The sequence below is a fragment of the Dermacentor andersoni genome, chromosome 5 (genome assembly GCF_023375885.2).
Source record: "Dermacentor andersoni chromosome 5, qqDerAnde1_hic_scaffold, whole genome shotgun sequence".
Taxonomy (NCBI): domain Eukaryota; kingdom Metazoa; phylum Arthropoda; class Arachnida; order Ixodida; family Ixodidae; genus Dermacentor; species Dermacentor andersoni.
The window spans coordinates 85003393-85025398 of NC_092818.1; the positions used below are offsets into that span (position 1 = coordinate 85003393).

A 22006-nucleotide genomic window follows, 5' to 3' on the forward strand; every position below is an offset into this window, starting at 1 on the left:
GGAAATAACACGGTGCTATTTGACGCATTTTAGCAACGTGCCATATTTTCTTCCAGTAGTCAGCTCCTACCTTTAACCATATGCAACGTAATGCTTCCACCTGTGAAAGCTGTATTTATCAGTGATGTGTTGCGGAACCTGTTAAGTGAAGGGAACGTTTCGATGGTTAAATATTTATATATACACCCTCAGCACCTCATCTGAAGTTTTAGAGATTTCGTTCCATCAAAAGGGACATAACAGGGAAGGTGCTTGCCCTGATGACAAACATGATTATCAATCGCACTCAGCGGGTAGGCAAGCCAGCGCATCCGCCGCTAAACGTCGAGAGCACAGTCACAATGCGGAAGCAAGTTCACTGACACGGAACTTATTGGCCAGACTGGATGACTGCAAACTTTCTTTCTCGAATAGCGCTAAAAGGTGCAGTAGTGCGCAAAATGTGAGAGAGAACAGAGCGATCGCGTAGTCATTAACGGATAGCTCTTGAACTGCGCTCAAGGCGCAGGAGCCAACCTCACCGCGCTTCTCCCAGTAATATATTCCAGAACAGCCAGCCCAACGCTGAGCAGCAGCGCTGTCAAAGACAACGACCGACAAACTTCACGCTTCACTTTCAGTTCGGTACGCTCATCCATCAGACGCTGGCAGGTGCCCTGCAAAGATTGTTATCAACGCCGGAGAACACCCCGGTCTCAATTTAAGTCCCCTAATTACACACGCCGTGCACCACCTCTCCATCAAAGTCATTAGTTTACAGAAATATCTGCATGCGTTCTACCAGAACACATCCCACTTGCTTTGCAGTTGGCTTTCATTAGCCAGCTCTTCAGAGCACCTCTCTCCATTTGCCAGCGTACCCGCTATATAACCTACCATACTGACGTCTTGCGCATGCTGTTATTTTAGAAAAATAAAACATAGGGGCGATAAGATTCGTGAGTCGCGCGGATATCACGGAAAAACTAAAACAATGGCTTCATGGAAAACAGAAGTTGAAGGGAGGATAAGAGAGGAGAGAAAAGAAATATACAGAAAGAATAAATTTTGCAAGGATGCAGAGGACATGCCAAGGCATTTTAGCGAAAGCGAAATGGATGGGGCGACTGTGTGGTAGAAGCGGGAGAGATTAGCACGCAGCACAGGGTACAAAGTGATGCGGGGTCCACTGAAACAGCTTTTCAAAGAACAAACTTTAAGTCGAGCTGGAAGTTTGCACAAGTTTAGTCATAGCCTTCTGCAAACCGATGTTGTACTTGGAAATTACTTTAGCTGAATAGGCCTAGCAAGTTATGTGATTTATTCAGAGCGGAGTTTACCGAGCGGCCGCGGGGCCCAATGAGATGATCACGTGAGCAGCGGACGTCACGGGAATGAGACAGTGTCCGACGAGCGCAGTTTGTAAACGCGTTATAATCCTGTCGGAACGCATGACAACTGCGCGGAACTGCTGTAAAAACGCATGGGTTCACTAAGAAGACTGCTCTGCACAGTATAACGGTGTAAAAGAATGGCATTCACGACTAACGAGGCAACACAGGAATTGAGCTAAAACTAACGACACCTCGCGCTTCGGGTCGCCTCTGTCGCCGTGTGTCCCTGTTATTAGGAACGACTGCACCACAATATTCCTTCGAAAACGTGACGGCCGCCAGTTAGCTTAACGCATTCTGTATGGCTTCCATTGTGTGCGTGCTAAACGTGAAGTTCAGCGTGGTCACACTGTGGCAATGATGGATACCATAGCGGAGGGTTCCGAAATACCTTTGATCAGCATGGGTTCTTTAGCGCGCACAGAAATCTAAGTACGCGAACGTTATTGCATTTCGTGCCCATCGGAATGTGCCTGCTGCGTGTGAGAGCTGGACCCGTGACAATGGGCTAAGCAGCGCAACGCCATAGCTATACTGCGCCACCACGATGGCTAACTACGCTGTTTCTATTGAAGCAGACAACCACCACCACCACCTCCTCCTAGATAACTTTGCAGGCCTAAGGCGTCATGTGACATGGCGTCGCACGTTGCGGAGCCGCCGCCGGCGGACAAGCTTTGCCTTCGACTTCCAATGTTTTGCAGGGGCGGCATTGCGATGTTGTGCTAATGATGTTACAGTGACTAAGAACCAATTATTAACGAGGTAACTTGAAGAGATGCTCCGATGTGCTTTATTTAGCTCCCGGTATAATTTTTGTTTATGTGGACAAGCCACGTGAGCAGTTACCTATTTCATTTGCATAAACTAGAAGTTGGTTCCAACCCAATCCCCCTTGCCCAAAAAATTAACGTTCCCGGAATTTACAGCATACTGTGTACTATTGCTGTAACTGTGAATTCCATGCGCCAACTATGGCTGGAGCGCTCTGCGCGGTGGCGTGAACATATATGTGCTCCAGGTAGTGTGATGCGATGTGCGTAATGAGGCCATAGAAGAATCTGGAGGGTATTACCATTCGAGCAATGCACATCAATCCCGTGCTTTTTATCTTGGGCTTTCTTCGCATGGGATGTTCCTCTACCACAAATCGATAATCCACTTGGCTCACAAAAGAAGCGACTTGCCGTGCTCGCGCAGCATGCTTCATCATGGAGCTGCCCGTCTGCTCGGCGGGCCAATCTCTTATCGCTTCACGATGCACTATAAGTGACCGCATCCGAATTCGGGGGACCATCGAAAGAACGGCAATTGACGTGTCTTGTTCAAACGCGTCGCACGGCAGCGCCACCAGCTTAACTAAAAAGGTAGGTTGATCCGGCATGTACCACAGGTATTGAAAGCGATAGCTGATACAGTCGGCGTCGAAAGCTTGCGACGCGTGGGGTCTGAGAAGAGGCTTGCTTCCCAAACATGAAGAACACAGCCCCGGAATTCATATTTTCTACTAGTTGTGGTATATAGGTGACCAACGTAGTTCTATACTATTCTACTGCATGCAGGCAAAACGGAAACCACACCCCCCGAAACCTTTCACGCCGACAGCACATATTTATGACCATGATTATGCGCTACTCAATATACCGATAAAAGCTTGCCCACATCAATGCAAACGTTATGCGATGTTGGAGATAGCCCGTAACGTCCGCGTAACCTAACGTAAATATGGGAACAACATGGACTATATGGTTAAACACGATTGCTTTCTTTTCCTACTTTTGATCCCGTGCAAAAAGCGCAAAGTCGTTCTTGCGTAGCGCAATAAAATGGTAGTGTGGAGTTTGTCAGTGCTGTAGCACTGAGTCTTATGACATATCAGCCATCAAACATGTTCACTTTGACTAGACACTTTAAGGGAACGCGTGCAGTTCTCTTGCGAAACAATATTTCTGACAGCAGCCTTTCGGGCCCCCGTGCCCTAACTGCGTTGTTACTGAATGAACGTTGTCGTGTGGTGCGGTCTGATCTTCATCTACTACAAAGCCTTTTTCATCTGTAGACCTCTCAGTTCGCCACTCCTTAAGCGAAATTGCTGCAATAGCCACCAACATACACGGCTTCAGAGCATCAAAAGACCTGCAGGACTACCTGTCCACGGATGAGTTTAGAAGGCCTTTTGCTACAAACATAAAAATCTGGAATCAACTGCGTGCGCCAGAACAAATACGACGCCAGTTTTCTTAGACATAATCCTCCAGTTCACACCACTGTCGTCACCGTAGCGTTTTTGATGTCATGTCATATAATGCTACACCTTTGATTTCGTACTCCTGTTCTATATTTATGCGCCCCGTTTCTGACACTACACGTTAAAGACTAGTATCACGAGCATCGAGAAGGAGTACAGGCCAGAAGGGTGTTCCATCGCAGAAGGAACCTTACCTTTGTCGAAGGCGTTGGCGCAATGTCCTTCCGAGGATTTCACTGCGCCCATTTCTGCCGAGTGCTTCGATCTTTAGGAAACGAAGTGACCGGTACCTTCTTCCAGTTGGGTATGTCGCAGAACAAGCTAGCACACAACAATTCTTCCACATCTTACGTTAAGGCTTCGCACATTCCCAACACGTAACAACATCGATGGCATCAAATTGTTTTCAAAGCGAATGCTTGCAGCAGGCGAAACAAGTTAAGGGAACTGTCGGGCTTCTACGGGTGCCGCGAATTGCCACTGCCGGCGCGGAGTGACGTCACAGTTTTACCCGCCGGCGAAAGGACGCTGCGCTTGGTTCGGCTGGATTAGCTGACGGTGCTCACAGTCCCTGGCTGCATTCGTCGGAGCACAACCGTGCAACCCGTTCATGTCGCGTGCGCTGCCATGTGAACTGCCTAACTTTTGGCGCAATCATGCCAGGGTTTCTAGCGTCATCGCCGCTGCTCTGTAGTACAACGCAACATGTCACGCCACTTACATTTTTTTTTCTATAATCAACTATTGTGAGTTGCCTCTGTATTTACCTTGTTCCTCCCCTCTCCAATGTACAACCGTATACCTTGAGGGTATAATAAATAAATAAATAAATAAATAAATAAATAAATAAATAAATAAATAAATATGGAAACGCGTTACCTCGTGGTCTCGCTGCACGAAACAAGCTTCGCTGTTGTCAAGATTCGGCCCATGGCACAAGGCCCGTGTCGATCGCCTAATTACAGCCGCTAGCTGGCCGTACCGAAACGAAACGCCATCATGGTGATCGAAAAAAATGAACAGCGACCGCCGCCGGCGCTTCCGCTATTTGCTCCCGCTGAGGCAGAACGGTTGAAACGGCCCGCTGACGCGCACCATTATCACCTCTAAAACATTGTGTGAGTGCGGCTTGGTAGTGTCACCGGCGATTGTTCCGGCCTGCTTTGGCGCGATCGGAGATCTTTGTACGATACGCGTTCTGTTTGGTTGCTGCAACGTCACAAAGTGGCAGTATGCAAAATTTCTGAGAACGGGGCGGAGGGAGCAGCCATTCGGCAAGCGGTGAACTCCACGGAAGTTTGCTTCCCTCGTTTGTTGTCTGCTTGCAGACAGTATACTACAAAACGAAATGTTTCGCGTCTTCCAAATGAATGAAATCTTTATCTAAAAAAATGTATTTTTTTTCTTCTCAAGCCCAAACATGTTTTCAAATAGTTGTACGTGTGACTACTGCAATTTATAACTACTAGTTTCTCTACGTCATGCCTAGGTGGTGTCGCGCAAAGCTAGAAGAAGAAAGAAAAAAGAAACGACGGGAACAGTGGCACACTTTTCAAGAGGCAGCAACAACATTTCAGTGGCTCGCTGGCACTGATGATGGGGTCGATTTCGCTGTACAGCCAACGCACTATTTATTTCGAGAAACGAAAGCGACACCGGAATTCGCTTTCTTCCATTTCTTCAAACGCGTTTCGCACCGCCACCCGCTCTCCTTCCTCCTCGAGCAGCGCCAGAGCAACACCATTTTCTGGAATTAAACTATGGATTGGATCCGAACGTGCCGTACTGCAGCGGTCGGTTGGATCCAATCCAATCCACCAGACGCGCCACGTGAAGCCGGTCTCGTAACGAGCGTATGATCACTCCAAACTTCCCAACTCCCGTCGGGTTCGGCGCCAAGCAAACGATGTGCTCGGTTGCACGATGATTAACAGGAGCGTGTCGTTATTTTGACGTCACCAAAAACGTGGCCGCGCCCCGCGGCTGGCGACGTCGGCACGGAGTAGGCCAATCGAGCGCGCCGGTAACTGCTCCCCTGTCGAGTATGTGCCGACTAGCGCAAGCCGCCACGGTGTTGCAATTTATTCCTAATTCTCCTTCTGGGAACAAATTTGGTGTGCGCACTGGGTCTAGCTTTGAAGGCGCGTGATCATATGCGTTGTCTAGGGCGCGAAACAGTCATGCCATCTGCAATTACCGATTACCAAGGTGTGTGTGCCACTGCACAAAGCCCTACATCGTATATGTCAAACCACGCTATTTCGGCGTCTTAACCTTATCGCAGAGCCCTAAACACGCTACCGTTATCTCTTAAGAATCGCAGAGAAGTTCTTTGGCTAATGGTTGCCATATGCCACAGTGAAGGGTATTTGGTGGGCAATGCTCTTAATTGTGGTAGGAGTGTTTCCTCACGCCACGTTCGCGCAATTATTCTGGGTGCTTACGCTGTGTGCTGTTTAATATGTGGTTTGTTTTCCTGCACACCACTGGTGCTGAGAAAAATTTTTCGCCTATCAGCGATGCATGAATTCAGCAAGCGGGCACGTACGTTCCGCTACACGGTGTGCAGCTTCTGCGAAGTGTCGACATGTGTAGCCTAATAACAATAAAAACTCCGTGTGCGTCGCACTACAAAACAAAAGCAGAATAGAGAAGCAACTAATGTCGCATTTGTAGCAGAGCTATCCTCGTGGCCTTGTTTTGCGGCAGAACAGAGGGAGTCACTTTAATCAGAGCGTGCAAAGCACGTGACATGTCTCTAATGACACCTCGCGTGTGAAGCAATTTAGCCGAGGCGTAGCGTGAGCGGTTAATTGACCGATGCGCTGTGTACAGGCAAGCACGTCCGTGTCGTCAAAAGGTACGCTGCCCTTAAAAGCGCCCGCGTGACGTTCTCACAATTAGATATACTGATGGACGAAGTTACGATCAGCCCTTTTCACACACATTGTGCCCGCGAGAGACCATAAAGGCGTCGCGAAACGCAGTAATCACGTCCAAATCGTTTTCGCTGTCGCTGTCTCCGGGAAGGGACTGCCGCAGAGAACCGTCATTGGTGGCTACATAGTTTGTCTGATTTCTCTCCGACACTTTCAATTTATATTTAGCGAATCAGCTCTCTGCCTTCCCGGTGCATATATAAACAGGTGTGTCAGCGTCTAGTTAAATTCATTTCGTTGCTCTTCGAGGGACCACCACAAAAGAGATAAACATACCGACATATAGACAGACAGACGGATGGACGGATAGGTAGCTGGATAGAAAGATGGAACACGACAAACGCTTGTTACTGGCGGCTTAAATGCGATAATAAATCTCTCCCCATTGCTTGTGACTTTGAGCGATCCCTGAGCGTGGTTCCAATGTGCGTTTGCTTGTCGACGCCTTGTTTGACAGAGAGTTGAACCGAGATTACATAGGGGCGTAAAATGAGTAAGCTGTGCGAAGAGGAGAGCTGTCATCACGGCAGCTAAAAAAAGAAGGCGCGCTAGATGTTGTCACGCGATTTCGCTGCTCAGTCATTCGAAGTATCGATTGAGAAGAGGGCGCTGGCGTGTGTGGCCTCACAAGAACACAGCGAGATCTTTCACCGGTTATGGCTTTGCAATTTCAGTGTATGTTGTTTCCCCTCATTTCTCGTGACTTGTACGTTTTGATTTTTTGGTATGAGGCTACTCAGGTATTTCCTGGCGTATACATCAGTTAAAAGGCCTTGGGTGTGGCCATGATTCTTCGCTCACAACGCTAAGTATGTATGTAATTTTTTTTTATTCGAAAGCGTGCCCTTAGACATAAAACAAAGGATGCTAAAAGTACACGAACAGATTCGACTCGTGCAAAAAATCTAGGAGTGAACGATGATGTGGTCCATGAATCCAACGTTCAAGGTCGGGTGGGCGGCCAGGCCGAAGGCCTGTTGTCAGGAGGTGGCGGATGTATGTAATTCAACATAACATTTTGCACACTGCGAAATCTGCATACACGTGTACAGCGTCGCACAAGGCAAAACGAAGAACGCAATCACAGATGATGATCCTTTTTTTTTACAGCAAAGCTGTGTATGGCTAAGGGCTGGGGGACCGTGTTCGCGCGTAGACTAACAATTTTTCATACGTGGGCCGATCCCGAAGATAGTGCAATACCGGGCTGACCTGCGGCGGAGGGGAAGAAGGCGCTAAGTGGCCCACATATAGTTTCGCTCGTCATCCTTCTTCACAGAGTGGAAGGGCACTGAGATTTTTTTTTCTACGCGAGAGCGTCAAATCATCCATTGAGCTAAGAAACTGGCGCCTGTTTTCTGTAGTAGCGCAACGGCATGTAAATTATCATTAGCGGCGACACCACGTCACGAGCGGGCATCGACGGAGCAGAGCGGCCCAAAAGGAACACTTGCTGAATCATCAGCGCGCCAGGTGTTATGTGCGAGGAAAGGGCATCGCCGCGACGCCACGTCACTTTCACTCTTGCTTTCGGAAGGCACCGTTATCCGTGCGTTCCTTGTCCGCGCAAGCGCGTGCCTACGTTCTAACTGCGCCTCGCTAAGGCCAAATCGAAACGGGCCAAGCGTTTAAACGCACTGGCTTCCTCATGACGGGTTCATAACTCGAAAGACCGCTCAGTGGCGTTCCACTGGACAATAATGCTTTCGCATTCACAGCTCATAAGAAGTGCCTAGGTGCACTCGCATTTTTTCTGGATCTGTACGACTAAAGATGTAGACGCTTAAATTCTCATTGGACCAACAGGTATCGGTGATTCCAGAGCCTGCGTTTTTCTTTCCTGCATCGTTGTCACTGATGAAAGAAGATACAAAAAAGTAACAAGAGGTTATTCAGGAAACTTATTTTTCCGTTGTTTAGCATAGTAACAGTCAACATTTTTGATAGTAAGTAGGAAAGAAAAATGCGCATATCCAACGCATATCGTAACAAAAGGAAAGCACGCCCAAGCCACTGCGCTTGCAACAAATATGTTGGGATTTATGTGAAGTGAAGCTTTAGTAAAGAGAATAATTAAATGCCTTGCAGCAAACAGCGATGTGTACAATATTGTTTACTATCATTCTATACAACGTGTAATCTGATCCACACCGAAGGTCACAACATTAGTTTAATGCAATCTTCTGTTTACACGCCGTACTGTTCACAAGCTAGGCCGAAACGCATACTCGAAATCAAGTGGATGTGCAGTGTGAAACGTGTACGCATGCAGCGATGTCAAAGATGTGAAAAGGACCCAGGTGGTCTATGGTGCTTGTTAGGGAGGAATTGAGAGGACAGGCGCATGCACACAAAAGCATACAACATGTGTCAAGGAACATATGGGGTTTCTGTACTTCTAGTGTCACAGTTGAACATGCAGATTCTGGAGGACTCGCGTTGAGCGGTACACCTGCTATGCCACATACCGAACGGTCAGATAAACAAAAATAAAGTAATGCAATTGATCTCTGAAAGATAATTCACCGTTCTGTAATCGGTGTAGTACTTAGATCACTGTACTTAGGCAGATGCACTTAAGGAGACAATTCAATTGGTGCACTTAGGTAATTGCACTTTACAAATATTTTTCAGCCGAGATATGTTCAGTCCTTATATAGGAATCACAGTGGGATGTGCAAATTCTTGAGTGTTGGCCATCAGAAAGCACAAATCCACTGGCACTTACCGAGAGGTTAAACTAAGATAAATAGAGTAACTAAAGATTTGGTAAATCCAATTCAGCATTTCATTAACAGATCGGTGTGCTTTATAGATGACTGTTAGCCTGCATTATATGTTCAGCTTTTATTTGAGAAGTTAGTTTTTTTTATACTCAGAACGTAGGTGCATGTACTCGATAAAAATAGTAATGATTATGCAACCCACGTTGCGGCTGCTCTCATGTAATCTGTAAAGAAAGAAAATATCGATAAACCTCAATAAATCTCAGACATATCCACAAATATATCCGCCGAGATATGGACCGACTTAACTGCCAGGCAGCCAGGCCAAGCCCCGGAAAGTAAGCAAGGAAAGCTTGACTTCAAGGTTACAAGCTGGCAAGGCTATTAAGATTAACAAGAGGAAGTGCACCACAGGTCCGATTCATGCCTTGCGCCACCGATTGGATGTACATTCATCTCATTAGAATCGAAGTGCTTGAGAAAAACGTACTACACACTTTGCCAGAAAACCGGCCTCCACGCCGACAACAGCCTCGCACGCTCAAAAAGTTATGATTGCTTCAAAGATGCCTCCACACGGGCAGCGTATCTGGCAGAAAAAGACGTTACCACTGGTGTGTGGTCTGAATTTCTTTGCAGAAAAGCACGAAGGAAAATGTGACAGAGTGCGCTGTATTTCTACCCTTTTAAAACGTGCCTGCGCCTAAGGACATTGAGGAGCAGCGAAAGCACATCTGCGAAAATTGTAACGAAGTTCGAAGGAGGACGTCAGGCCCGGCCCGCTTCACGGCTCCTTTCTCCAAATACACTGTCCGTCTCTTGATTCATTCAGGTGTCTACCCGCCACACATCCATGGCTATTTCCTGTTCTGTTACTCAGGGGTCGCTTTACAGAGATTGAGCTAATGAATGCCACGTTTACTCCACTTCACTGTGTTGCGCAGAAAAATGTAACGGATTAAATACAGTGAGCGATTTCTTTGGATGAAATCGGGTAGAATCGTCGACCTCGTGCTGAGCAGCGCGACGACATAACCATCTGGCGCGGAGGGTAAATTGTTCAGGTATCAAAAACGTACCGCCAATACAGCACATTCCGTGGACCCGCTCAAACAGTCAACATAGAATAAAAAATAAAACGGCAGCAAAACGGCAAATTTTGCAGTTTCTTCAATTAAACCCAGGTCGATCGAATAATACACTTAATTAATTGACGTGCGACCCTGAATGATCACAGGTGGAACACGCAGTGGTTGTACTCGTCCTTCAGTGGCTACCGGGTTCCACTGCTGAGCAGGAGGCCGCGGGTTTGATAGCCGGTATCTGCGCCAGCGTGCGGTATGCACCTACACTTGGGTAGAGAGCATCGGATACGCATCAATCGGGGCGTGCGCTTACTGGAAACTTTCAAATAACGGATCGAATAGTGTACTATGTGTTTCGGTTTTCGAATCGAATATTCACCATACGTGAATGCGAATATTTTTTTATTACTTTACAAATATTTCTAAGCGTCAACTGTGCCCAAATGAGCATACAATTGGAGCAAAAGTGCTGTAAATTCTTCCCCCTGAGGTAATAGCACGGAGATAAAACGTCAGAACTTATGCATTCGATCAGGCTGTTTTACTTAGGTAGCCATACTTCACAGTCTGTAGAGCGATCACTCGCGCTCTCTGAAGAGCCCTGCGCACGCGAATACATTACTCGTTTGCTCTTTATGCTACATTTGTGCTTTTAATAAAACACATCATAGCACACTATATAGTGACATATATACTTGCTAAATTTAAGAAAGCTGGAATGCGAACACCATTTTATATTAACTTTGATGACGGCTATTCATTATTCAAAAACTATTCGACAAGTATTCGACATTCCATTTCAATGCGATTCGTTTCTGGCTTTATTCGATTCGTATTCGATTCGATCTCGAAAATCGGTATTCGCACTCCTTTACACATTAAAGAACGTCACGTGGTAAAATTCATCAGGAGTACGATGCCTCCTTGCGTTGCTGTAGGAAGTGTTCGCACGTGCGAAAGTGTCATATATATATATGCGTGCGTGCGTGCGTGTGTGTGTGCGTGTGCGTGTGTGTGTGTGTGTGTGCGTGTGCGTGTGCGTGTGTGCGTGTGTGTGCGTGTGCGTGTGTGTGTGTGTGTGTGTGTGTGCGTGTGGCTTCATTGGCTCTTCTCGCTGTTTTGTGTTTGGTCGGTGGCCCATGGTCGGTCGATATCAGTTCTCTCCTCCTCTCTCTCTCGTCTCCTTTTTCTCGCTCTTTCTCTCGGTAGCCAGTGCGATCGCTCGCTTTAAGTGCTTTCTTTTTACGCATGCGTGCGGATATCACGCATTTGCATGCGCTTGCTAAAAACGTTGGCGTCGAAAAATGAGGGCCACAAATGCCGGTGTACTGGCATTTCAGTTGGTGTAAGACGTAATAACCCCGTAGCATGCTGCATACCTCCGGATTTTGTTTTTTTATTTGGGAAAGACACACTGTGCCATTTCCTTGAAATCGAGTTTTACACCAACGAGAAGCACTTCTGCTTTGCATAGTATTGATTTGCTTCTACAAACAAGCGATACGCTATAGCGACTGCCCCATTTCATTGGAGACGTATTCTTTTTTTTTTTTTTTCTTTGACGTTTCGTGCTATACCAAGTCGGTTTTTCGTGCTGTGTATATGTCCTTCCCGGTACACTGAGCGCATCGACCACCGCCAACTACCGGTGTAGCGCCGGCATCCCAAGATATGTAGTTTTTCGTTACGAGTGTATGCATTTGAAACTAGGCTAAAGAAAAAAAAAAGAAGGAGAAACGATACAGACGAAGTAGCACTGTCTCGAAAGCCTACTAAACCTTGCGGTTTCCAAACGGGTTCCCTTCATTACATCTGCCTTCGGGGCTCGAGGTTCGTTCCGTCCGCCAGCTTCGCCTTCGTATATCGCAAACGGGGAGGCGGCCGCATGCCTCAAAGAGCGGTTTCGCGTTGTTCGACGTCTAGGTTCCCCTCGTCCACAGAGCACCTCTCTTCGTCGTTCAGCTCGAGCCCCTCTTCGTCCCGCTTCCACAATACTCGCATTGTAAACGTCGCACATGGCTCCACCGTAAAGAGCGTATACTTTCCTTAATTGGCTAGTTATTCGGGCCGTCCTCGTGTTCAGTGTGCGTCTGCGCTTCGCAGTTCGCGAAAGGCACTGAAAGAGCGAAGCGACGTCCGCTTGAACCTCAGCGTAGCAGCTGCCAGTGTAAGGCTGAACTGAGCAGGCTCTTCTATTGCCCCCGGGTCAGTATGCGCACCAATTCATGAGCAAAATGGAAAGGGAAAGATAAAGACTGGGGGAGAGGGGGATAGCATCCTGACATTTCTCAGCTCTGCTTGCTTCCAAGAGGAAACTGGCTGGCTCGGTGGGGAAGGCTGACCCTCAAATAAACATAAATGGATCAGACGTACTCGTAAACTCGAGCTCCTCCTCCCAGCTTACCCCTCCGGTTTCGCTCTGCAAAAGGGTTGAGCCGGAGCTGTCCATTTGCTTGTTAGACAAACATCGCTGTGCTCGATGCCACTGGCACAATAGCGTGGCCAGAGACTGTCGTAGATTAGTCAGCACCGCTACCGCGCTTTTTTTTTTCACTACTGTATGCTTTTTCACGGCGTGCGAAAACTGTAGTTCGCTTAGGCGGCATCAAAAAAACATGGTCATGACTCTGAATTCACTCTCCCGTTTAGATGCACGCCCTCAGTGACATGCCACCAGCACGGACTACCATCTCCCTTAATTTTTTTTATTGCACGTGCTTCAGTAGTATATTATAGCCACACATACTATACTCCGCCTGTGCTTCTCGTATTATTATCATGAACTGCAGTGCACAGGCAAGAAATATAATTTTCTTTCGCATCGTTACTCAAGAATGCATCGGGGCGTCTCTGGTTATCGACTTGCTAAACATGCTAGCAATTAACAAATCGTTCTCCGATCGCCATTTACACCGATGTGATGAAAATAGAGAGATCAGAGGCGCAATCGCGTGTTTAACTTTACATGCGCTTGTCCGTGTTTCGAGTCATGTTGACACAGCACGCTTTGGTGACAAGCATGTAACCGAAAACCTTCAAATGGAAGGCAATTATGTCGAAATGCGGATCATGTGCCCACTTTTAACGTGAGCCTCTCATTACGTATCACCCCAGATGAAAAGAGCACATTCTGAATCAGCATGTGCTGTAGGGCTTCTTTATTAGTACAACGGCTCATAAGCACAACCGCTCATCAGCGCAACCACACATTCCAGGCGAACGTGCCTCCAGGCTTACCTGAACCCTTCCTTTGCGATTATGCTCTATATAAGTACACGAAGGCGTCTAGCAGTCTCGTTAACCCTGCTGCTAGCAAATAGCACGGTCATTGCGCTTTCGAGCCTAAAGGTCCCTCATGTTTTCCTAGCAATCGAGATCGGCGCAGCATTTGCAACGTTGTACCTCTGCGAATTTCATTGCTGGAGGAGTTGTGCGGATGACGACAAACTGAAACAAGTATCCACAGCACCAAGATTAAGCAGGACTTCAGTGACGGGGGGAACAAGTCGTAAGTGAATAAGCAGCCAGTGCAGAAACAAAATAGAAAATAAACAAAGCGCTAGCGAAGCTATCATGTCGCCCAGGTGCACAGGCGGCTCTGAATTTCCCAGTCCCCTGTCGAAGTTGCCAACAAAACACAACCGGAGCCCTGAAACATCTGAGTGAGCCTAAAGCCACCGGATATTGCGCGCAGAACTCTGCGCTCCCATCGCCGCCGTCGCCATCAGGCACACTCACCGGCTTCTTCGTAGAAATACCTGCAAGCGCACAAGAAGGCAGCACCTTCCCTCCGGAGAATGTGAAGCCAGCGCCACTTCTGTAAAAACAAACGGTTCCCTACGCGTATATACAGGGACCTCACAGCAGCGTAGCAAGATTGCGACTTTTCCCGGGAGCTTCGGAAACAAATAAAGGTTCGCGATTTGATCAGGGCGCTCACGTGCGCCCATACACGCTATTCACTCCATACTATTCCATATACCGTTTCGACCGTGCGACCGAAGCAGCGAGCACGGAACATTTTAAGTTATGACTTTCTCCACTAAGCTTCTTCACTGCATTTTGCACGGTCAGGCTGCCCGTCCGCTTTCGGTATTTGCCCGACGTCTTTGGCACAGGATGAATGGAACGAAGAGCCAGCGTCCCCTCAGGCAACGCTTGACAGAAAGCAGGTCGCTATCAGCAGCCTCGACGTATCGGAAAAGGAAGATATGGCATACAAAATTACTGCAGTCTTGGTCATGTTTTTAAAGTAATATTTGGATTCCCATTGAATTTGCATTCTCTATAGGTGGTGGTGGACGGGTCCGTAACAGTCATAGCGCTGGAAAGTCGATGGTAAGCAAAATCCAGATTACGTTAACATAGCCAATTGCCTCTTGTTGCCACCCCTCTTACTTTTACATTTCCAAAGCAACCTGTTCACGTTTACGTGGTAAGCTTCACCGTTGCAGATCACTATTTCACTGATATTGGCCTGGCAAACGCGTATGAATTAACATTATATTCAGCATTTGCGCATCTAATGGCTTGGAAGACATACAGCGCTTAACTCAACATTACACTTTCGGCTTCACCACATACAGAAACAACCGAGGCACGCAACTGACGACGTGTATAAGAAACACTATAGTATATTTCCATGCACAGCAGCACATTTGAAAATTCATCCTTTCAGCCACCAATCGCGGCGAGCAGCCGGAAGCACGCGCAGCAGCATGCAATTCAACAACTCGTTGCGGCAACTTGTAAACAGGCAAAACAATTCTTAACAACTTTTAATGGCGTTACCAAAATTACTTGCAGTATGCCTGGCTGCGCCTGATACTAGGAATTAAAGCTATTGCTTAGTTTGAGGTTTCCTGTGTCAATTATTGAATATTGATTAGTTGCACGTGGCACACTGTTGTGTGCACCGAAGACAAATTTTACTCGAGTGTTACCTATTTGTGTCGACTGTGAGATGCAGTTGTCTTTTTGCATGCAAGCTTATTATTTACAGGCGCGATGAAGTATTGATCAACGTGCACCCTTTTCATTGGATGCCAGGAAACTGTAAAGCATTCATAGTGTCCTCGATGTGACATCCGAAAAGTTGTACCGGCTGCACTATGAAACGCTTGAAGTGACGAAGATTCTGGAGCGGCGGCCACAAACGTAGCTCGCACGAGAAGTTATTAGTGCGCTCCTATAGTATTTGACGCCCACCGGCCTGAAAGACCACTTATTGTGCATCCGCTTGTGTACGCGAAGAGTTCTGTTTCCCCGCTTTTTCTCTCACTTTCTTTCTTCCTTTCACCACTTTCCCCCATGTAGATAGCAAACCAGTTGATACTGTACTAGACCGTCTTGCCTTTCATCTTGTTCTCGCTTTCCTTCTTCATTCTCCCTTGCAATCAAACTACATTATAGAAGGTCTTCTCGACATCGCAGTTTTCATTTATTTGGAAGCTGTCCGGCGTCCAGATTCACTGTAGTCAGAAGCAGTTCAAGGTAACAATACCTAGAGAAGAGGTTGGCAGCAGATGTTGCATCATCCTGTCAAGAGCGTTTCATCACTGCCGCGCCCTTGCACAGAGCTTCACTCGTCTCGTTAGTCATTCTCGTGGCCTCTGCTGATTTTAATAATGCCTGATACGACAAACAATTGAAGCAAATGTACTGTAAGTGGTGATAGCAAGCCAGAACAGTTTATTGAGGGACTTGCGAGAACAATATTTTGCATCTAGAACCATATACTTCTAATTCCATTTCGCGCAGACGTTCGAACTTTTTACAGCAAGTATGCGACGTCTTCTTTCTGAAAACCGGTGCCTCTGCGTGTATGTGCGTGTGCGCACATGTGTATGTATATGCGTTAGTGTGTGTGTGTTCCGCTATACTAATGCGTACCAATTCTTGCGCATAGCGCACGTTTTAGCGCCACAAGAGCTACACGGTCATCCTTGCTTTATCTCTGGCGTCTCCATGCAGCGTCCAGCCAAGGAGGTGAAGGAGGAAGAGGGGGCGGTGGCCGCGCGGCGCGCATCACGGAGCAGCCGGTGGACGTGGTGGTCCGCAAGCACGAGCCGGTGACGCTCCGGTGCGGCGCGGACGGAGACCCTCCGCCGCGAATCACGTGGTTCCACGACGGGAAGACGGTGCGCGACTCGGCCACGCGCATGGTCCTTCCCGAAGGACAGCTCTTCTTCCTGCAAGTGCAGCACAGTCGCCGGGAACAGGACACCGGGCTCTACTGGTGCACGGCCACCAACGCATTGGGCACGGCGCGATCGCGGAACGCCAGCGTCGAGCTTGCCGGTGAGTCAACCAAAAGAGAGAAAAGCTTAATGATAAGAGAATCGGAGAGGCTGATCCCAAGCACATTCCTCTAGCCAGGTACTCTGTTGCACTGGGAGACTGGGAAGAGAGTAACGACGAGGAACAAGATAGGCGACGATGACGACGACGGAAAGATGTCAAGCGCATAATTCCCAGGTGAACTGCTAACGTAGGGTCCATACGCGCACTCTTTTAAATGGACAGAGGGTACTTTTACTGTCGGAAGAGTGGAGAGGTCGACATGAGGGAGAGAGAGAGAGAAAGGGGGGGGAGGCCATTAGATTAAGCAGAAGAAATTCTGGTTTGCGACCCTGCACTGCGGGAAGAGTGAGGGGAAATGAAAAAACGGTAAGAATGGCGGAGAGAAAAAGCAAAGGTGCGAAAAAAAAATAGACTAGGTAGAGAATGTCCGTGAATACTATAGCCTCTAGTGAAGCGACTCTAGCTTGCTACGTACTCCAGCTTCGGACCGGGTTTGTGGAAACAAGAGACATAGGGTGTGAAAAGGAAGGAAACTGGTAGTGCATTCGACCAAAGTTATACTTGGTTCCCAAATGGTGCGGGAAGTTCCGCATTATATGCCATAGACCATAACATACAGTTCATCATACCTATGAAAACAATTTATAGACACCGAATTGGCGCAGCCTATATTGAATCCTTCTTGTACAAGATATGAAAAAACCGCCAGCGCTGTGTGCTTTTGTGAGAAGGTTAATAAAGGTATAAAACAGCTGCTATTACACTGCAGCACATGTGAAACTGATTGCGAGAGGCGTTTTGCAAGGATACGTGCTTTGGATAGGCGGTCAATATCACTAGCCAAAACCCGGTTGAACGGCCATCAGAACACTTGGAACAAAGTGCAGCACGCGCATTGTTACGGTTTCTTTAAGAATCGGAAGTATATAAAAGTTTCTAAAATTTAATTATTGTACGTTTGAACATGGCGCTGTATTTACCGAAGTAAGTGATTCTTTTTTGAACATTTTCATATCGACGTGTTTGGCGTATGCGCTCGTTTTATCGTGTTACAGTGGTTCGTCTGTGCGTATTTGTGTGCGCTGCCTTTACAGCCAACGCGGGCTGTCATGTGCACGTCACCATGAACACTCGGAACGCTAGTGAAATGCTCAGAAACAGTTGTTCTGGTTGTGTGTACGTCAATTTTAGAACTGTTTCATTGTAGTCTTCTCTGTAATGTTTGTTCGTTGTCGTGTTCTCTTCTTTTCTTTCTGTCTTTCTTTGACCTCGTCTATGAAATAGGACAAGAGGAGCGGCTGGCGCCGTCGAACAGAGGCGAATATCTCCTTGCATAAAGTTAATAAAAAACGTAATAGCTGGTATGATGAATTTCCCATGATGAGAGTTTCGCAGTATACGTTTTTCTTGTAACACGTACCTCCACACTTCAAAGTACATTCATCTTAGCGGGAAAGGGTCGGGGCTACTGCTGCTAAGCAGAAGATCGTCTATAGCTCAGGTGGTTTTCGTAGCTGTTCGTGTCACTGGCCTATTTAAACATGGGAGAATCAGCTGCAGGACGTCGAGGTACCTTAAAGAAGAACGGATAAGACCTGAGCAGCCTGACAACTAGACTCACAGCGACGCCAAGTGCTCAGTACATCGTGTCCTGACGAGCGCTGGCTGTTGGGACGGGCCAGGAGTGGCCCGACGTTCCCGCTTATGTCAAAGCAGGGGTCGCCTTCACTAATATTGTCGAGAATGTACAGCTGCCTTTGTTAACTCTTACTGGTTCTCGGTTTACTAACTCTGAGATCGTGTATAGTGATATGCAGAAAGGAGCTCATACAAGAACTGGAAACGTTACCTATCTATCTGTGACGTAGTCAGTAACGGCCAGTTGTTGTTTGACTCGAGCGTTGATTCACAACACTAACAGTTTTGTTAAACAGGCAAATGCTCCCCAAACTCTGAACTATCCTTACTTGATACCTCTCTGCCTCTGCGATGCATTTTGAACTTGGACTCCACGTAGCCAGCAAAGCGAAACGGACAGCCTGTGTGACGTATCACATTGTATTCCTGAGCTTCCTGCCTTTAATGCTGTTAGTCATTTTACTTTTGCATTTCCTTCATCTTTGCCTCTCTCAATATTTATGTCCCCAGTGGCTGACTGCGACACTGTCCTCGAGAAAGTTCATAAGAAAGATAACGTTCCTGTAACAACAGGAGACAAACTTTTGCCTCATTCAGGAAGAGACGTTGACAGGAAACAAGTGCACCACCTATGTAACACAACACACATACACTATGACACGTGCACACCAAATGAAGCCGCTAAAATAAACGTGAAGGGGTGCGAGACGTTCTCACCGGAAGTTCTCTAGTGTCGTAAGTGGGCAGAGACGGTTGTACGCTCTTCTGCTTAATGTTTACGTCCTCACGCCTTCTTTTCTTTTTTACTTTATTTAGGGCTAATGCGTCTTGATTGCGCTATCTTCCGAACCCATTGCGACGAAGTTCTCAAGAAAGGGATTTGAGAGTTGAAATACAGGAATTTATGCCCTGATTTGAGGAGCAATTCTATTATTGTAATTTGGGCTCATTTTACCTGTGCCTAAAATGAGGGGCAAATTCAAAGTCCCTATTTCATATATTTTTAACCTCTAGGAATAGACAGCTGAAAGTTGAAACACTTATTTATTCGGAAATTGTCTCCTTCAATGTTTCTTCAACAGCACAGCAGGTGTGAATATAATAAACAGTTATTTCACGAAAACACTTTTTTTTTAGTTTGGACTAGGCCAAAATTGTTCATCGCGCATTAACTGAATTTCACACTCGTCATGCATGAGGCATCGCGTTTTTCCAAACACCTTTAGTGCACCCCAATTTTCTTTTAGATACGGTATGATCTATTTCCACCCTCTTTATATCTGAGGTGTTGCCCACTTACCTATTTCTCTAAACAAGTCATATTACTTAACAGGCACTTCATTTATCTCTGCCTTATCGGGCCGATTGAATTTTAGTTCATATACTTCAGCTTTTCCTTGCTCAGTACAGTCTCTCAAGATAACTGCATATTTTAATTCGACAATTGTTTCACATTGCACGTGCAGAATGAAGGCAAGATATTGTATCTTACCATCGGATAGTCTGGCGGTTCAAATCGAGCCCAACAGGCGATTTACTACAACCCGGGCTTCAGCTTCAGCAGAAAGGCAGTTGCAAGGCGCCAAGAAACGCTAGCCCTGCACTATCGATGTTGGAGGGCTTCGCAGCGACGCTCTAACAGGGGCCACTTTCAAGAACGCAGTCGGAATTGACGAACACTCCGTGCGTGAAAACGCTGGTGATGCTGCAATTTTTGTCGAGAACGTAATACCAGTGCCATCCGGCGCGCAGGTTAAAAGTCGGGTCGTTTAATTTTCCGTGTTCGCTGCGACACAGTGCACCTTCTATTGTGCCGGTACTTTCTCTCTTCCTCTCTTTCTTCTTCTTTCTTTTTATGCAGAAACGTAGCTTTTGCGATCGCCTGCTGCCCAAATGTCACGAAGTCGAACGCTTACGCTCTCTCTCTCTCTCTCTCACACATACACGCGCTCGTGTTTGCGCACAAACGAAATTGAAGCGAATGAGGGCGTAATTTTACGACGTTTGGCGACCGGCGCGCTTTCACGACGAGGACCCGCGCATAATAACAATTGGAAATACGGAAGCCGGTGCCCGACTAGCGAAGCTGATGGGGGAAGGGGGTATCTTCGCTCTGCAGAGTGGTCCGCCGCAGCGGCGGCGGTAACCGAGCTCCGATAAGCGGCAGGTGTAAAAGCGGCTTCGAACTGGTGGGACCGTCTTGTGTCGGACACGCTCATTCCGAACGTTTTTTACGACGACCGGTGGTGACGACCTCGCCTATCGGCCGAAGCCATGCATTTTCGGTGGTGTCCCTCGGCCACTCCCTTCCCCTATCGCCATAGCCTTGTCCGTGCCGATATGAAAGCGCGTCAGCGAAGAAGCACTTCGTTTTGGAGGCTGGCCCATAGCGCCGTGCAATAGTCGCGAAGGTGGCATGCATACTGTGGAGGCGGGACACTGCAGGACCGTGCCTTATCACTACGCGAGTAGGCTGACACCGCGAGGTGCGCTGACACTCCGGAAAGATAGCGCGTGCTTCGCTGCCTCAGTTCGACAGAAAGAATAGCCAAAATACTATTTCTGTGCTTTTTGAGCGTTGCCTTTTGTTTGCCTCCGTATGCATAGGTTTGCTGAACGTGTAATCCCTCTCTGTATCTAAGCAGCGTGTCATGGTATGAGCAGCGAACATCGATGGCTCAAACAACGTGGCCCTCCGCGAACGCGCTACATATTTTTTTCCCTTCTGAAGTAAGCATTAATAGCCACTGTAATTATGCTTACAGAAGGTCACCTTTTTACATATGTGACAGCACGATCGAGTGTGCAAACGGAAACAAAAACTGGCTCCAGTGATCATCCCCGCTTCATTGGTAGAGATCGTAATCCGGTACAGCTGCAGGGTAATGAAGGCCCACGTGTGTAGATCTTTTAACGTCGTTCGAACTTTCAAGGCGTTCGAGCATGATGTTACCAAAATATCTGGATTTCTTGCTTTTTACTGCTTAGCAGCGTACAAAAATGATGTTTTTACAAAACAAATTAAGAACAAAAAGCGCCTTTGCGTAGATCGAATTCCTGCTCCGACAACGCGTGGTTTCACAACTGTGACATTTGCTCGCTTGTTACTGGGGCTCGTAGCGAAAGATTTTCGGAGGAAACCACGGTGGACTACGAGGAAATTCAGGATCGCGAACTCCGATCTCGGGTCGACCCTTAAGTGCATGCTCGTAAGGAAGAGCTGGATAGGAAATCGGCTTCTTTGATTAAAGAAAGAGGGCAAGAGCGATTCGGAAGAGAACAGCAAAAACTAAGCAGGCCGGAACAGAATGCGAGTAAACGCTGGGAAAGACAGAAGCTCTCTCTCAAGCTATGTTTAGAGAGAGATAGAAAATAGGAAGAGGGGGGTCGAGCAGCAGCCAGTGTTAGACGATACTGGGCGTAGTGAAATATTTCGCTCACTCCAAAAAGGCGGGGCTCTCGAAATGGCCGGAGAAGGAGAACCGGGGCTTTCAGCCTAAAGCGCGGCGCTGAGTCTAGCGCCTGCTGCAAGGGCTGCGCGGAGACGGCATCTGCCACCGCGGTTTTACAAGATTCGAAAGGCTGAGTGTTCTGGATGCACCGCGCCGGGGAAAAAAAACAAAAATGGCACTCATTGCGCGGATTTTGTACGGGAGAGAGAGAGAGAAACAGTGTTTAATCTCTTTTTTTTTTC

At 47.3% G+C, this 22006-nt stretch overlaps 1 protein-coding gene across 1 annotated transcript in view; it reads left to right on the top strand.

Moving 5' to 3' along the window:
• Window positions 1–22006, top strand: part of LOC126531996 (protein sax-3-like) — a 204028-nt gene that overhangs the window by 99727 nt on the left and 82295 nt on the right. The window contains exon 2 of the mRNA XM_055070821.1: window positions 16345–16671. Coding sequence (XP_054926796.1) covers window positions 16345–16671 — 327 coding nt within the window. The remainder of the gene's footprint in view (window positions 1–16344; window positions 16672–22006) is intronic.